The sequence below is a fragment of the Peromyscus leucopus genome, chromosome 12, assembly GCF_004664715.2.
Source record: "Peromyscus leucopus breed LL Stock chromosome 12, UCI_PerLeu_2.1, whole genome shotgun sequence".
In the NCBI taxonomy this organism is placed as follows: domain Eukaryota; kingdom Metazoa; phylum Chordata; class Mammalia; order Rodentia; family Cricetidae; genus Peromyscus; species Peromyscus leucopus.
The window spans coordinates 50472273-50488480 of NC_051073.1; the positions used below are offsets into that span (position 1 = coordinate 50472273).

The 16208-nt window shown below is 40.7% G+C and overlaps 1 protein-coding gene across 6 annotated transcripts in view; it reads left to right on the forward strand.

The window, feature by feature from the left end:
* Positions 1-16208, forward strand: part of Phldb2 (pleckstrin homology like domain family B member 2) — a 235332-nt gene that overhangs the window by 190731 nt on the left and 28393 nt on the right. For 5 of the 6 annotated variants that reach the window (XM_037209732.1, XM_037209733.1, XM_037209734.1 and 2 more), the window contains 4 exons: positions 1482-1610; positions 8233-8388; positions 9298-9408; positions 13242-13331. In XM_037209732.1, the coding sequence (XP_037065627.1) occupies positions 1482-1610; positions 8233-8388; positions 9298-9408; positions 13242-13331 (486 nt within the window). The remainder of the gene's footprint in view (positions 1-1481; positions 1611-8232; positions 8389-9297; positions 9409-13241; positions 13332-16208) is intronic. The other variant, XM_037209735.1, reaches the window with a different exon arrangement.

Genomic DNA, 16208 nt, shown 5'->3' on the forward strand with positions numbered 1-16208 from the left:
ATGAGGTAGGGTTTTTCAAGTTTATGACTTCCTGGTTCAATTATTTTGAGGAAAATAAAAACAGATTCATAAACTACCTTTGAAGATTTAAAATCACCTCAAAAAAAGTGGAGACTCGCCTGAACCTAGATGGATGTTAATGTTACACAGCTTTAGATTTGAACCATAACAGCTCTCTCAAGAATCTAGGGCCGGGCATGATAGTGCACGCCTTTAATCCCAGCACTCGGAAGGCAGAAGCAGGTGGATCTCTGAGTTCGAGGCCAGTCTCGTCTACAGAGTGGGTTTCAGGATGGCCACGGCTGTTGCACAGAGAAACCATCTCTCAAAACAACAAACAAACAAGAAGAATCTAGATATGTGTTTGTGCAGGAAATCATGGCCATTTTTATAAAACAAATTTATGTCACAGAACTCTTTGAAATCTTCATCTTTTTAAAAGAATCTTTTGTTCTAGAAGAGGCATAAATCATTTAACTTACCGAAGAGGATTAAATCACACTGGATTTGTTTACACTGAAAGTTATGCATGGGAATCTTGCCTAAGCTTCCCTTCAAATAGTGTTTAATTCAAGAGGAGTTCCATGGGGCCACACCGCTGTTGCACATAGCACTTCCCAGTTATAACACAGAGTCACTTTGGTATGTGTGACATGGAGGGATTTAATAGTTTCTTTCCTCTTTTTTTCTGCGGGCTCTTGGAGTCTGTCTCTTCATAACTTCCGTGTGTGTGTGTGTGTGTGTGTGTGTGTGTGTGTGTGTGTGTGTGTGTATGGGGTGTCATTGTAAGGAAGCCTGTGTCTACAGGGTCAGTGTCTCAGCTTTGTGTCCAATCTGCCTGATTGCCTCCATTGCTGCTTGAATCGGTCTGGCCATCATTTCTCCCCTCTCTTGGTGCCTGAGTTAGATGTGGTCGCTGGATGTTCTTGCTTCATCTCAGAGCTTTTCCCCATTGCTAGAACCATTTCCGATGAGAAGGCTTCCAGGAGTGTGCCTAAAGCACTTCTGACCCGAGAACAGGCTGGAGTCATTTCCTGAAGCAGTCTAGCAAATGCTCTAGCAGTTTGGATCATGACGGTACTTCAAGGTAAATAAATGGCCCCTTTCTTTTATCCAATTTTCTGACAAAAGACTCTTGGCCAGGATAACAGATGATATGGTTGGCATCTCTTTCATTCCTCGTGGACCAGGAACCAGCATTCACCCTTCCCACTGCCCTACCACCACCCCGTATGTGGTAGCAAGAAGGAGGGAAAGAGAATGGCCGGCAGCTGTCCGTACCCGGTGAAGCAGACTGTCTGAAGGAGGCAGAGTCTTCCTCTCTGCTTTTATCTCTTTGCCCTAACCACTAACAAGCTTTGTTTGTTCCTTCCTAGTGTATGCGTGTGCCTGTCTGTTCCCAGTGGGGGATGTTCGCTCGCACCTGCCTGGGGTGTGAAGGTTAATGTCCGTTCTTCTGTTTTCTGATTTCGGAACTTCAGGAGAAGGAAAAGCTTGATGCTGAGAGGGAAAAGCTAGAGAGGCTTCAGGAGCTTTACTCCGAGCAGAAGACCCAGCTGGACAATTGTCCTGAGTCCATGAGGGAGCAGTTACAGCAGCAACTCAAGAGGGTCAGTAGCACACAGGAATACATCGCTTGTTGGGTTCACTTTTTTTTTCTTTGCTATTAAGATCTGCTTATGTGTGACTTACCGCTTCGCAGAGCATACATTTGCCTAAGTTCTTGCTTTTCGATCCTTAAAAGTGGGATTGTGCATGCTCACAGTGTGCATGGTGCGATGTCAATCAGTTAAAAAATTCCGTGTTAGAATTCTGTCTCTAATTTATAAGGTAAACGTGTTTCTGGAGACCTTCTTGGTAACTAAGGAGAAATGGTTCCTGACTTGTAATTGTCACCAAGGGTGTAGCATTTAAATTACCTGGCATCTTCCTCTACTGCATTGCAGGTACTGTTTGTTCTTGAATGTCTTTCTTCATAGCTTGATTTTATGCTCTTATTTAAACATTACCCTGCGCTGGTTGCACCTGCTTCTTGACTTTTTTTCTTGCTGCTGTTTGGAGACATTGAAGTGAACTAATTAGCGTGATGACAGCAGTCAGTCAGCAGGATCAAAGATGCAGAGTATGACATGCCTTCGACATCTTCTCCTACAGGCGTCTTGATTTTGAAAAGGGCCCTGGAGCATGCGCCTGCTAGTTTGAATGTTACCAGCTCATTCTCCTATTCCTAATATTGGCAGGGTTTAATGGAGCCTGCTGGTTACTTTGTGGAAAGAGACTTCATCAGTGGGTAACTTCACAAGCGCTGGCATGGCCACATATTATTTCAGAGTATCTTGACAACTGGGTCATCTCTGAACCAGCAGCCCAAATCCACAGTGATCCCTGGGAAGTAGGCATTAGCAGCCTTGCGCCTCTCAAGGAATCATAGGAATAGTAATTAGTCCTAAGTGAGTAACAATTTCTGATTTCAAATGAGTAGACAAGAAGGCACCTTTTCATTCAAGCTCCACTTGTACCTTGGAAGAACGAGCAAGTTGAAAATCAGGTACAATAGCACTCTTGAAAAAAAAATTCTATAACCTTTATTACAAAAAAATGCTTGATATTTCTTGGAACATTGCTAAGCAATGAGAAATCGCAATTAAAATGGTTTCACGTATTGCAGAGGTTGAAAGAATTTCAAGAAGGTAGGCATGGCGCCATATGCCTTGTCTCAAACAAACAAATATTAAAGAATATCCATTGCAAACAAGTTAAACTAGAGCCTAACAAACAGCATTTATTTCTTACATACTATTTAAAGAATGTTTTAACATGTTGTCTTTCCCCTTCACTTATTTTATTCTGTAAAGCTGAACTCAGCTGCCAAGAAAAGAAAACTACCTGTCCCTTGGTATCACAGTTCTTTGGGAACTTTGCAATAAAAATAATTTCAAAGAGATTGGTATTTTATGTTTATGCCAGTTCACACAAAAGATGGGGAAGCTGGATTTTATATTCATTTCTTTTTTTTTTTTGAATTCTACTTATTGCTAATGATCTAGTTCATGATTTTTGTCTAGGTCTGTACCATGCTTAGGATTTTATTCTTTTGTTGTTCATGTATCTGTGTTCTTCATAAGCTTTGCTTCTAGATTCTATCTGGAACTGGAGCTTGTTAATATCACTAATGACTGCGTTATCTGATTCTTTAGGATAACGCATAAATCTATCTATGCCCTAAAAATCATGACTCAAAGGAAGGAAATGATATAAACAGTGCTTCCATCAGCTAAAAACAAAGACTCTTTCCTCATCCTCTCCAAACATAAGGGAAAACCTGACGCTTTCCTTAACCTGTGGTAGCATCTGCTCACCTCGGAGAGACGTCGGAATCCTATTGCCTAGTCTTGGTGTCTGTGTAACTCTTCACCAGTTTATTGACTTTGCCAGCAGAATGTTTCTATCCACCCGCACAGGAAGTTCATGTATTAGGAACCTCCTGGGATGTCACAGCACATTTCTCTTTGGACTACAAAACTTCCCAGAGCCGTAAAACTAGGTCAATAGTCTGTTTTCTGACAACGAGTTCCACTAGATGGCATGCTGCATGAAATAAAAAATAGTAACTAAGAGGACATGTAAAATCATTTTCTTAAGCGGTGTGCTGCCTTGAAAACCCGAGTTGAACTGTCGTGGCCAAGTGGCTTGTACACTTGTGACATCTTGCTGCCAACTCACTGTTTTAGGGTCAGAACAAAGGTGCAGATGATGACATGTGGCTCCTGGTTGCTGTTTAGTCTGGAGAGGCTCTGCCAGTCCTGGCCTGCTATCAGTGACAAGGAGAAAGCTGAGATTGAAGGTGCCTTTTATTTGCCAGGAGAGTTTCTTCTGTGACAGTGGATGAGGCAGACACCTAACTGTTTATAGTAACCATTCCTCTAGATCAGTGGTTCTCAATCTGTGGGTTGTGACCCCTTTGGGCGGTCATATATCAGATATCCTGCATATCAGATATTTATATTACGATTCATCACAGTAGCAAAATTATAGCTATGAAGTAGCAATGAACTAATTTTATGGTTGGGGTCACCACAACATGAGGAACTGTATTAAAGGCTCACAGCATTAGGAAGGTTGAGAATTGGTCTAGATTGTTGATTTTGGCTTTTTGACTTTTAAAAATTCTATTCAGCGACACCTATAACTAGAAGTCCCCTTTTCCATCATTGGCTCTAAATTTTTCCCCCACAGTCTAAGGAAAGTCATTCAGCTTCTGTGGACCTCCTTGTCTTTCTGTGTAAGAGCGGAAGTCAACACGCTTGCCTCTTTCCATATCGCAAAGGCATGAGGACTGTTTGACATCACCGCATGATATGGAGAGAGGTTTACACACACCTGTGCCCCATCTCAGCTTGCCTCCCACCGAGAGATTATCTCCACAACCACATCCAGCTGTAACACATCTGTTCCCTTTCTGTCCCTCTGATGGGCAATGAAAACCTAAACATCTGCTTGTAAATGTCTGCCTTTAAAACTCTCAAAAAAAAAAAAGTTATCTCACAAACACAGAATGGCCCGGCATTTTCTTGAAGCAGCTGTTGCGTGTCTTCCTTTGCCCTTCCATCTGCTAGCCAGTGGAGGGGGTGATCATGTGCTGTCCTTTCGCTGAGTGAAAGTTTTGTTCCATTTTTCATTCACCAATGCATGTACTTGACTGAGAGCTGCCTGTATCTGTTCTCCCGTCTCAAACGATGCCTGTCTCAAATTCCATTCCCACGTTCTCGCCATCTAGACTCTTTAAAGGCTTTCTTGCCCTCCCCATAGCTTTCCTTTCAGCGTTCATATGCACACTAAAATGCCTGAGGAGACAGTTACACTCACAGGATCTCGGTGCTGAGCTCAGCTGAGTTTTCCCGCTTTTCTACCTGATGTGCTATTATTTTCATTCAGTAGTTTAAATATTCACTACAAATCAATGGGTGACCCCTGTTGCTGTCTTTCAGGGTTAAAATGACACATGTTGTATAGTAGCCACATGTGGAGTAAGCAGCTGGCTAGTATAGTGTATGCTGGGAGCCATATGCGCACTTAAAAGATGATTCATAAGCTAACAGGGGGGACTTTAAATTTTTTATCTTAATTACCTTTAACCCCCAAATTAAGCTTAATTGGGAGAGCTTGAAAACTTAATTATATGTGCTCGTGTGAATAAATACATCATCTGGTACATTATTTCAAGACTGCAGACATTTTGTTCAAGATACAACATTTTAATTCTCCCCTAATTAATTCCTATAATTAAACAATTCTGATAAGCTGAAAAACGTTAGTCAAAGTCGAGACATTGAGATATTGAGATACCCTTGGAAAACCAATGAGTATATGTATTCAAATTTTCTTAAAACATCTACATAGTTTTTAAATTTGGCCTAGATGAATTTAGTGTCTTTCTTCCCCTAACACCCAACAGACACACAGACACAGACACATAGACACACAGACACACACACACGTACACACACACACACACACACACACACACACACACACACACACACACACATCTCCTGCCAAGAGAGAGTCTCACAACTCAAGATCCTTCTGCTTCAACTTCCAGAGTGCCGGGATTATAGACATGTGCTACCACACCCAACTTCAAATGTTTCTCAAATTGTGTTTTTTCCTGCTCTTATGCTTCCTAAATCCAGTGTGCATCAGCATAATAACCTTGTTGGTATAGTTTTGTCTGTAATTTCATAGCAACCAATAGCCTTTCTGTGACTCATCTCTAGAATATAATTTATTGCAGAGACAGAAAGATTCCATTTGAATAAAAAACATCATACTTTATTCCCAAGCAAAACCCAGAAGGAGGATGAGTTAGCGATACAGAGTTTATCAAATCATTACTTTAAACTCTTTGATGATTTAATTGAACAATAGCAACAAGGAATGCTCCCGAAGTGTCTCAGCTCTGCAGGGCTAGCCACACTGTCCAACTGCCTCTTCCTTTTGGCCAAATATTTTTATGGTATAATTAAAAAATATGCTCCATAGACCACATTTGTAATTCTGTTAGTGGCTCCAAAAGTAAAGTAGTAGTTTTTAATGGACTCAAGAATAATTTATACAATGTGTCCTAACCCCAGCACAAAGGCAATGAGTGAATATATTGCTGTTTTCAAGAACATTCAGAAGTTGAAGACTGTCTACTCATATTCATCATCTTTGAGCTTCCTTAACTGCCTTCAAGATTATTCATGGGGTAGTGGTGCCTAACTTTTTGAATCTCCGTCTTAGTTAGGGTTACTATTGATGAAACACCATGATGAAACACCATGACCAAAGGGGAGGAAAGGGTTTATTTAATTCACATGTCCCAAGTCACAGTCCACTGAGGAAGCTAAGGCAGGAACTCAAACAGAGCAGGAGCCTGGAGGCAGGAGCTGATGCAGAGGTAGAGGTCTTGGAGGCATGCTGCTTACTGGCTTGCTCCTCATGGCTTGCTTAGCCTGCTTTCTTATAGAATCCAGAACCACCAGCCCAAGGGTGTTCCCTCCCCCATGAATCACTGATTAAGAAGATGTCCTACAGGTCTGCCCCCAACTCAGTCTTAGGAAGGCAGTTTTCTCAGTTGAGGTTCCTCCTCTCTGATGACTCTAGCTTCTATTATATTGACATAAACCAACAGTACGGTCTCCCTCTGTTCCTGTTGAGAGCTTTGGGTCTACTCTTTCCAACGAGGAGATTTGTGCACAATTGTAATGGACCCATAAAGGCTCAGAGAAAGAATCTTGCTTTCCAAATACCTTTTTTTAAAAGATGTATTTTAAAAAAAAATGATGTGTATGTTTATCCACATCTCTGTGTTGGTATATGCATGTGAGTACAGTTTTACTCAGATGCTAAAAGAGGCTATTAGATCCCCCTGAAGCTGGCGTTAGAGGCAGTTGTGAGTGGTTGCTGGGAACCAAACTCAGGACCTCTGAAAGGGCAATGTGTGCTCTTAACTGCTGAGCCATCACTCCAGCCCTCCAAGTGGGTTTCTAGGGAGTTGTGTACTCATAGCAAAGCCGAGGAGAACAATCAGAGCCTTCCCACATGTTACCTGCCTCATACAGGCATAGGCTTCATTATTAATGTTCCTTGCCAAGCTACTACTGCATTCTCAACAGACTTCCTGTTCAGGTGCTGCTGACTGCTCCCTTCAATCAAATTTCTTGAGGATATAACCCTCCTCTATAATATACAGTCAATAATATAATGATATATAATAAACATTTATTGCATGGCTGCTCAAGATTTATATATTTTAACTTTTGTATATATACTTTTTTATTTGTGTGTACATTAGAAAACAATTGTTAAGAAACTCAGCTGTGTAGGAGAGCACATACCTGTAATCCCAGCACTCAGAAAGTTGAGATAGGATGGTGAGCTACAGGTGAGCTAGACCCATACAAGGAGATCCTATGCAGGGAGAGAGGGGGTGGGCAAAACAAGGAAAGAAAGAAAAAAGAGAGAAGAGATAAGAGAAACAAAATTGAAAACAAAAATAAATACTAGACATAAAAAGGCTTACTGTTTTCTCCTTATACCCCAGTGGATTATTATATTACCACATTTGGAGTATGTGTATCCTCTGATATACTTTTGGACTAACTTGGGAACTATATGGATCTGTTATTAATTTATTTTATAATTCTTATGTAAACTATAGAAAACAATAATTTTCTTAAGAGACTGTTTGTGGCAATCTTTATACACTCCACTGTCCACTTGAAGCCATCTACTGGTTTTAAAGAAAAAACTTGGCATACACAGAAAGTCCGAATACAGTTGGTGAAGTAAAAATTACCCTCTACGGGGCTGGAGAGATGGCTCAGAGTTTAAGAGCACTGGCTGCTCTTCCAGAGGCCCTGAGTTCAATTCCCAGCAACCACATGGTGGCTCACAACCATCTGTAATGAGATATGGCACCCTCTTCTGGCCTGCAGGTACACATGCAGGCAGAACACTGTACACACAATAAATAAATACTAAACAAAAAACTGCCCTCTGCACCATACGCCCACCATTCCCTCTAACAGCCATGACTGGGCTTACCTCCATCACCTTGTTCTAGCCCCACACAGTGTCATAACCAGACATCTGCATTAGAGTGAGCATTTCTGATTGTTATTTCTTCATATTGGGAAGGCTACAGCCATGCTGGTGTGCTTCATTTTCATTCCATTTTCTCCAAAGGATGCTGACCTGTTGGATGTTGAGAGCAAACACTTTGAAGACTTGGAATTCCAGCAGCTTGAGCATGAGAGCCGTCTGGATGAGGAAAAGGAGAACTTGACTCAGCAGCTCCTGAGGGAGGTGGCGGAGTATCAACGGAACATCGTGGCTAGGAAGGTAATTTGTGAGGTGATGCTTGATGTGAAGAATGAAAATTGACTATTAACTGTGTTCTAGGAATCATGGTCATTCATATGGCTGTGGACTCTTGTCTCTATATATGAGTATCCTTTTGTGTTAATCACATTTGGTCTGTACCACATATGACAAATGATGTTCTGTGCTATATAAACTGAGACAGGTTACAGTCACTGTTATAATGTTATAGAGGTATTTATGGATAATAAACCAAGTCATAGACAATCAGCTGTTTGTTTCAAATCCCTCCCTCTGGCAGTTGAAATAACTAGAGTTAGAATAATTCTCTGAGCAAAATCTATTTTGGAATTTTCTCTTTCCGTTGATTAATAATCTCCAGTGCTAACTGTGAGCCTGTTACCATTAGCAACAGACCCGTAGAAAATCATTCTGATTATTAAGGACTCCTCCACCCAGCCCCTAGCATTTGGATGCCTAGCTCAAAATTTAGCATTTATTCTAGAATTTATAATCATACCCTCGAACATTGTACTAATTTGGTAAAATTGAAGGATAAAATTGATGGAGAGAATGAAGGACTGGGAAAGTTTCCTCTGGTTTAATGGAAAAATTCTTTTTTTTTTTCATCAGCGTGTTAAAAAAAAAATCAGCTGATGGTCTAAAACAAGATTTCCTAGTGAATTCTGGATTTTTCCAAATAACTTTTCAAATCCTGTGAACTGCCTTGGCTATAAGTCAAGAAGTATTGAGCTTGGTCGGTCAAAGTAACTGCTTCTTAGCCTTAAGTGATCGAGGTGGTCCACTGTCAACTCAAATATAGGCAGTGTCATTCAGGTTCTGAAGACCCTTTTCTTCCCTGCCCGGGACAAACTGGCAAACCTTGGATTCCCTCATGTGCATCTTTCTACAATAACTTTTGTCTTCCAGGAAAAAATTTCTGCATTGAAAAAGCAAGCCAGTCACATTGTTCAGCAGGCTCAGAGGGAACAAGACCACTTCGTGAAAGAAAAGAACAATCTAATAATGATGCTCCAAAGAGTGAGTACTTCCTGCTCAGCAGCGGTGACGGAGAAAGCACAGCTTCCGGCTGGGGGAGGGCTGCCTCTTCCGGTGTGGTGCCTTTATACTCTGAGACAGCCATTTGTATTCACTTTCTATGTCATCTTCCACACTAGTAACAATACTCTCTGATAATGACCTACAACTCAGGCAGTAAGCAAGGAGGTTTTCTTTATTTTTTTTTCTTTAAATCACTGAAAGAACTATGGCAAATCACTTTTTCTTTTTTCCTTAAAAAAATTACACTTTTAATCAAGTACTTAAAGATATTCTAACAATAATTTGTGGTAAGTTTAAGGGAAAATGTTCTTTATGCTTTGGTTGAATACTTTGGCTCAAGTATTCTAGTGTTTCCAACTGTAATTATTTGTGTGTGGGGTCTTCCTCATAAATGCCACATTAAAGTTAGTTTGACTTAGCTGAATCTGGAAATACCCCATGTGGCTTGGATAGAAGAGTACCAGCAGCCTCCATTGGGCCCATGTCCTTATCTGTCCCAATAAAGTAACTCAGAAAAAAGGATTCCTAGGAGGAAGACAATGGGCTAAATAAGTAAATAAATAAAAGTAAGAAAAGCTGTAGCTACAACTTGGACATGGACCCTGGCATAATTTCAGGAGTAAAACATCAAACACCAAAGCTAATGGGGTATCAGGTCAGAGCCACAACCTGGGGACATGATATTAGGGTAGTGGAGATACGTGATGGGCCCGCGGCAGGGAGCAGGAGGTGGATGGAGTCCAGAATGATGTGGACCATGATACCTACCGAGATATGTGCATTACCTTCTCAGGTACTTTAGCTTACGAAAGAAGAGATGGAACCTTTCGTAGAGTTATTAGTCCCCTTGAGGGGGCCTCTGCATCCCACATACATCCTGGAAGCTTCTTCCTGCTCTTTTCAGCTCCCAGAAACCCATGAATGGAGCTGTAGTCTCCTCCCCTGCCCTGCTCTGTGGGACAGACTCTGTTGCCATTTTTTCCCTGTAACCATTTTCCCTTTGTATGAAATATTCAAAGTCACAGCTTAAATTACACACTATCATGTATGCTTAAGTTGTTGTTGAAATTTTAAGGGGAAAACAAAAATCTCTATTATAGGTTTTTTTTTTTTTTTTTTTTTTTTACAAATAAGCAAACGAAGTCACAGATAACTTACTTCCTTATTAAAAATAGATAAAATTCAATTTGATTATGAAAATCACTGTGATTCACATGCGATAAGAGTTTTGTTTCTCCCATAACTGATCTATAGGTACCTTTCAATCTCAATCAACATTCCAACAGACTTTTTTTAAATTTCTTTTTGTAGAAATGGGAGACAAGTTTGGTAAAATTTAAAGCTGATTTTCCTTAATATGAATTGCACGTTTGTGGTTTGGCCTTCTTGCTAAAATGCACAGGAAGCACACTTTCACAGATATCTACAGACATACTCAGAACAGTAAACACATGGAAGAAGCCCAATATGCACAGTCCTGCTGAACTTGAAAGACATCCTGCTGCCTCAATTCAGCTCTCATGCTCAACAAGTGTTGTTGTGTACTATTTAGTGTGTGTGTGTGTGTGTATGTATGTATGTATGTATATGTGTGTATGTGTGAGTGTGTATGTGTATGTATGTGTATGTTTGTGTGTGTATGTGTATGTATGTATGTATATGTGTGTGTGTGTGTGTGTGTGTGTGTGTGTGTATTTTGTGGGTGACTGCACTGTTCAAAGAGCTGCCAAATGATGCTAAAGAGTTGCCACACACCCCCAAGTGCAGAAGGCTGTGGTTTATCTGTGTGTCCCGTATGCTTTGTTTTTAGACCCTGGTCATAATGTTGCTGGTTGTCAGGCAAATTGAATGAAACAAGGATGTCTCACTTAAGGTGTTTCAAACAGTAACACACACAAAACCAAGCTGTGATTTGAGAAATTGATGAAAATGTTCCTGGCGAACAAGCCATGGTAGTGTACACTTGTAATGTTAGCATTTGGAAGCCTAAAGCAGGAGAAATGTAAATTCAAGGTCAGCGTGGGCTGCATTCTGAGTCCTACCTACACTGCCATATCTTGCCTCAAACATAACTTAAAAAGAGGACAGTGAGATGGCTGAGGTGGTGCAGGCACTAGCCAAGCCAGCCTGGTGACCTATGTTCCATCCCCGGAGGTCACGCAGAGTCAGGAAGAAGAGAATGGTCCCCAAGAAGCTGCCTTTTGACCTCTATCCATCCACCATGGCATGTGCATGTGCTCATGCCACCACATACATATACAGAACAACAATAAAATAAATGAAATAAAGTAGAAAGGAGACAGGGGGCTGGAGAGATGGCTCAGAGGTTAAGAGCACTGCTTGCTCTTCCAAAGGTCCTGAGTTCAATTCCCAGCAACCACATGGTGGCTCACAACCATCTGTGATGAGATCTGGCACCCTCTTCTGGCCTGCAGGGATATGTGCAGGCAGAATATTGTATACATAATAAATAAATAAATCTTTAAAAAGAAAAAAGAAAGGAGACAGGAAGGGAAAGGTTGAGGTTAGTATGAAAACAACAGTGTGACTCAACTTCTCATCTCCTAAAATGACTCATCATCATTATAAACAGTGAACAATTTAAATGCCAGTGAGAATGTGGACCAGCTAAAGTAGTCACACCTTGGTGGTGTGAGTGTGAAGTGCACAGCACCTTCGGAGGACTCCTCCAAAGTTTATTGTGTAGCTTTAAATGTGTGTCCACCTTGGACCCAGCAATACTAGTAGATACTTACACAGGACAAATGAAAATATGTCTTTATAACAGATGTGTGCAAAACTGCTGGAAGTAACTTTTGCACAATAACCTCCCCCACACACACACACACATCCTCTTTAGACACAAGCTAAATAACCATCAAGAGAAATGCGAATTAACAGAATATCATGCGTATAGCAAAGTACTCCTCAGCATGCAGTAGGGGTTAACTGTCAATGCTCTCGCATTGTGGGGTAGAGCCAATACAGGAGCGTGCATATTGAATGACTCCGTTTAGATCATGTTGGAGAAGAAGGAAAGCCATGCAAGGCTTTGGGGCTTGGGCTTGAATGGAAGGGGCCATGCACATTTCTAAGGTGAGAGAAATGTTTTATATCTTGCCGTTCTATTTGTAAACCATCATCGGTTATATACCTAAGGTCTTTGAGTTTGACTGTGTAATGTAAATTATACCATGGTAAATAATATACCCCATAAATATTTTCCTGGAGGTTAACCCAAGATGGGTTGTGGGCCTAAACATAAAAAAAATGAATGCTGTGAATTTTCCAGAAGAATTGTACCAATGGATTATGAGATTATATCACCAGAGGCCACGTGGATGTTTGCTACTTAGGGGAATAAAAATTTGAGTGTAGAAAATGCCCAAAAGATGAAGGCGGAGAAGGCCGTGAGACAATGAGCATCCCTCCTAGTCATGTAGCCCATGCTGGCATCTACCTTACTATACAGCTGAGGCTGACCTTGAACTCCTGACCCTCCTGCCTTCACATCCCAAGTGCTGCAATTACAGGCCGGGACTACCCAGCCTGGCTCCGCTTGCCATTTTCTGCTTCAGTTAGAACATCCTGTCTTTTCCTTAAGACTACTGTCACTTTGTAAAATTCCTCTTGAATGGTGGGTTATCTAACTAATTGTGTTTGGAAAGTTGCTCATGCGTCCTATCAGCTGATAGTAGGTAAGACAGCTGGAAGGGCAAGTTTTAACTGAATGGGAGGAAAAGGAACTAGAAATGGGTGGGTGGGGGATTCTGATGTTTGTCTCAAGCGTAATAGATTCTGTACGTCTTTAGGAAAAGGAGAATCTTTGTCATTTGGAAAAGAAGTACTCCAGCCTCACGGGGGGAAAAGGATTTCCTATTAACCCCAATACTCTGAAAGAGGTAAGTCACAATTTTATAAGTCCGTTTATGTCAGCTTGAAAATCAGATATGCCTCAACTTTGTGTAAGTCAACTAATAAAAACCTTAGCTTAAATGACGTGGGGTAACGCTTGGTAAGTGTCCTGCCACTCCTTATCTATGCGTCAAGGAGCCTAGGGCTTGTCTTTGTGGGTAATGCATATGCATGTTTGTGTGTGTCAAGATGCAGCTGCTTGTCTTGACAGGGACTTTGAGAGGTGCCTTGAGTCTTGCATTCTCCTTTCTCCTCATCCTTTCTCCCTCTTTCTCTTCTTTTTCTCATGAGTCTTAAAGAACAGGAAAATGCCCCCAAGAATTTGAGAAGATGGTTTTTTTTTTCCCTTTGGTCTTACTTTCCTTCACTTGGGAGCCTCTGTTTACATCTGCCATACATACTCTTTAATAACCAATCATCCTGTGGTCCCCAGGATCACTCTTGTCCAAATATTCTCTCCCAGAGCTTCACTGATAGAACATTTTGCCTCTGCTTTGAAAGAGTATGATGCCCATGATAAAGTCACTCTCTCCATATTGACTTATAAACTAAGGAAAGGGGTTGTTGCTACCTAAAAATTTACCTAACCAAAACAACGCTTCTACTTCTAAGAAAGCTGAGTGAAGAATTCTTAGCTAGAAAACTCTGTGTGTGTGTGTGAGGTGGGTGTGTGTGCATGCTTATTTATGCATATGCAGGTGTATGAAAGAAAATGTTCATCACTATAATAAGTGTGACCAAGTTTGTATCTTAGAAGCATTTTAAAAATATTTTTTAACAGATTTGTTAGGTCATAGCACTTCATGGTTTTCGTTTTGGGGAAACACATAACTAACAAGGTTAGTGAGGTGAATGTGGTTGTGAATGGAACTTACAGGCATAAGATAAGATGAGTGAGGTGTGAGGTAGGCCTTGTGAGCTGCATTAATGAAATGCAGCTTGTATATGTGTTCTGGGAAGCCACTAAATGATTTTAAATAGAGAGATGATGTTAGTTGATATTCATTCGTAAAGATCACTCCTGGCCACTCAGAAATCACCGGGTCAGAAATGGCTCCAGTAGTGCAGGCTAGAGCCTGGATTAGGTACTCAGATTCCATCAATGTCAGTGAGATGGAAAGTGGCTTGGATTTATATGTATTTTACAGATAGAATTGAAAGTTCTTGCTGATACATTGGCTTTTGTGGGAAGATGTCAAGGAACATTCAAGAACAATGCATGTTCCCTGTTTCCGGGTGAGGTGATTGGCTGATGCTTCTTGCTGGGGTAGCTGAAGATAAGGGCAATAGTTTATAGGGAAATTTGAAGTTGAGCCTGAGCACACGTTGGAGCAAGGGCTACAGTAGCAAATGGATTACATGGGCCTTTTATCCTTTCTGTCGGTCCCCAGATAGGCTAAAATCTTTCCTGTTTTACAGATGCATTGGTCTTTGCTTTTTTCTAAAGACTCCTGGGTGTCAAAGGGTCTGTTGACTTTGGGGCCATTTTTGTGTGTCTCTACCATATAGGTCTAGTATCTGCATGTTCTCAACATGTCACAAGAAGACTTGACTTGTGAGATGTTTTGATTGTCTGGTTTCTAATCTTTTTGCTTTCACCTTCCTCTTCTCTCTTTTCTCCCCCAGCCTCCTTCTGAAGAATGACTAATTTATAACCAGATTTTTTTACAGAGCACCCACATCTGACAAAAAACCTTTTGAAGCAATTAAACTACATGATCTAAGACTCATAAAAGGGAATTTTCAAAGCCTGACTTTAAAGCTTTTCTTTCAAACAAGCAAAAGAATAACTCGAAGATGTTAATTTCCTTTTTGATTCATTACCAGAGATGAAATGGGACAGCCAAATTCATCCCTTCCTTTCCTCAGTTGAACCGCGTAAAACTTCACCTAGTATCTGTGTCCCTCTGCTGTGTAAGACTTCAGGACATTGGTTGATAACAGTCAGCTCTAGCTTTCTTAGCTTTGCTGCAATGATGGGCTGTCCAGAAAACCTTTCATTTCCAGGCTAGAGGTTTTCCTGCATGGAATCACTTTTAGAAAATTGTAATAGTGTTTCCATCATTAATGGTCTAAAACTAGAACCCAAGGTCAAATTCAATGTACTTTCACTTTCAAAAGACTGTTGTTTTATAAGCTTTATTCTTCTTTTCACATGTTTCATTGGTGTGGCAAAAATCTTGACTGACTTGTGTAATTACTTCCCATGAAAATCATTCTAAGTGCCTTTTCCACAAAGATCCTTTTAGGAGTTTTGGTACAGAGATTTTGATTCCTGGGCATATTTTTAAGCTGCAGATGGAACTGGATTACTGAGTTCACAGTAACTGCAACTTCTCTGTCCTAGCAACAGAGTTGGAGTTGGGGCAGTTGCCTTGAAGATAGTACCATGTGACTGCAACTCTTCCCGAGGTCTGTGTCTACACACACATGAATGTAAAGAGTGTCCTTCTCATTCTCTTTTTGGGCTGAAATATCCAAAACTAAATCCCACTAAAAGTGGGATTGCTATTTTTATAAATGTTTTCTTGATACAAAACCCAGGAGCCAATCAGCCCACTTATTCTGACACTGTCATTTTTCAAAAGACAGAAAAGGGAATTTCTTCCATGCATATTTGTGGAAAAGACTCGTGAATCCGAGAGTGAGTGATTACGTTGTCTATTGTGTATCTGATTGTTCAATGTACCTATAGAGATAATGCCATTCCATTGACAGAATGATGCTGAGACTTCTGGATATTTATCATGTGGTCATCTTGATTTCACCAGAAATGATGTTGAATACTTTGAATGACACTTTTCAAGATTGAGCACTGCAAACCCATTTTCATGGCTGATCATTCACTTAATGAGACATTAAAG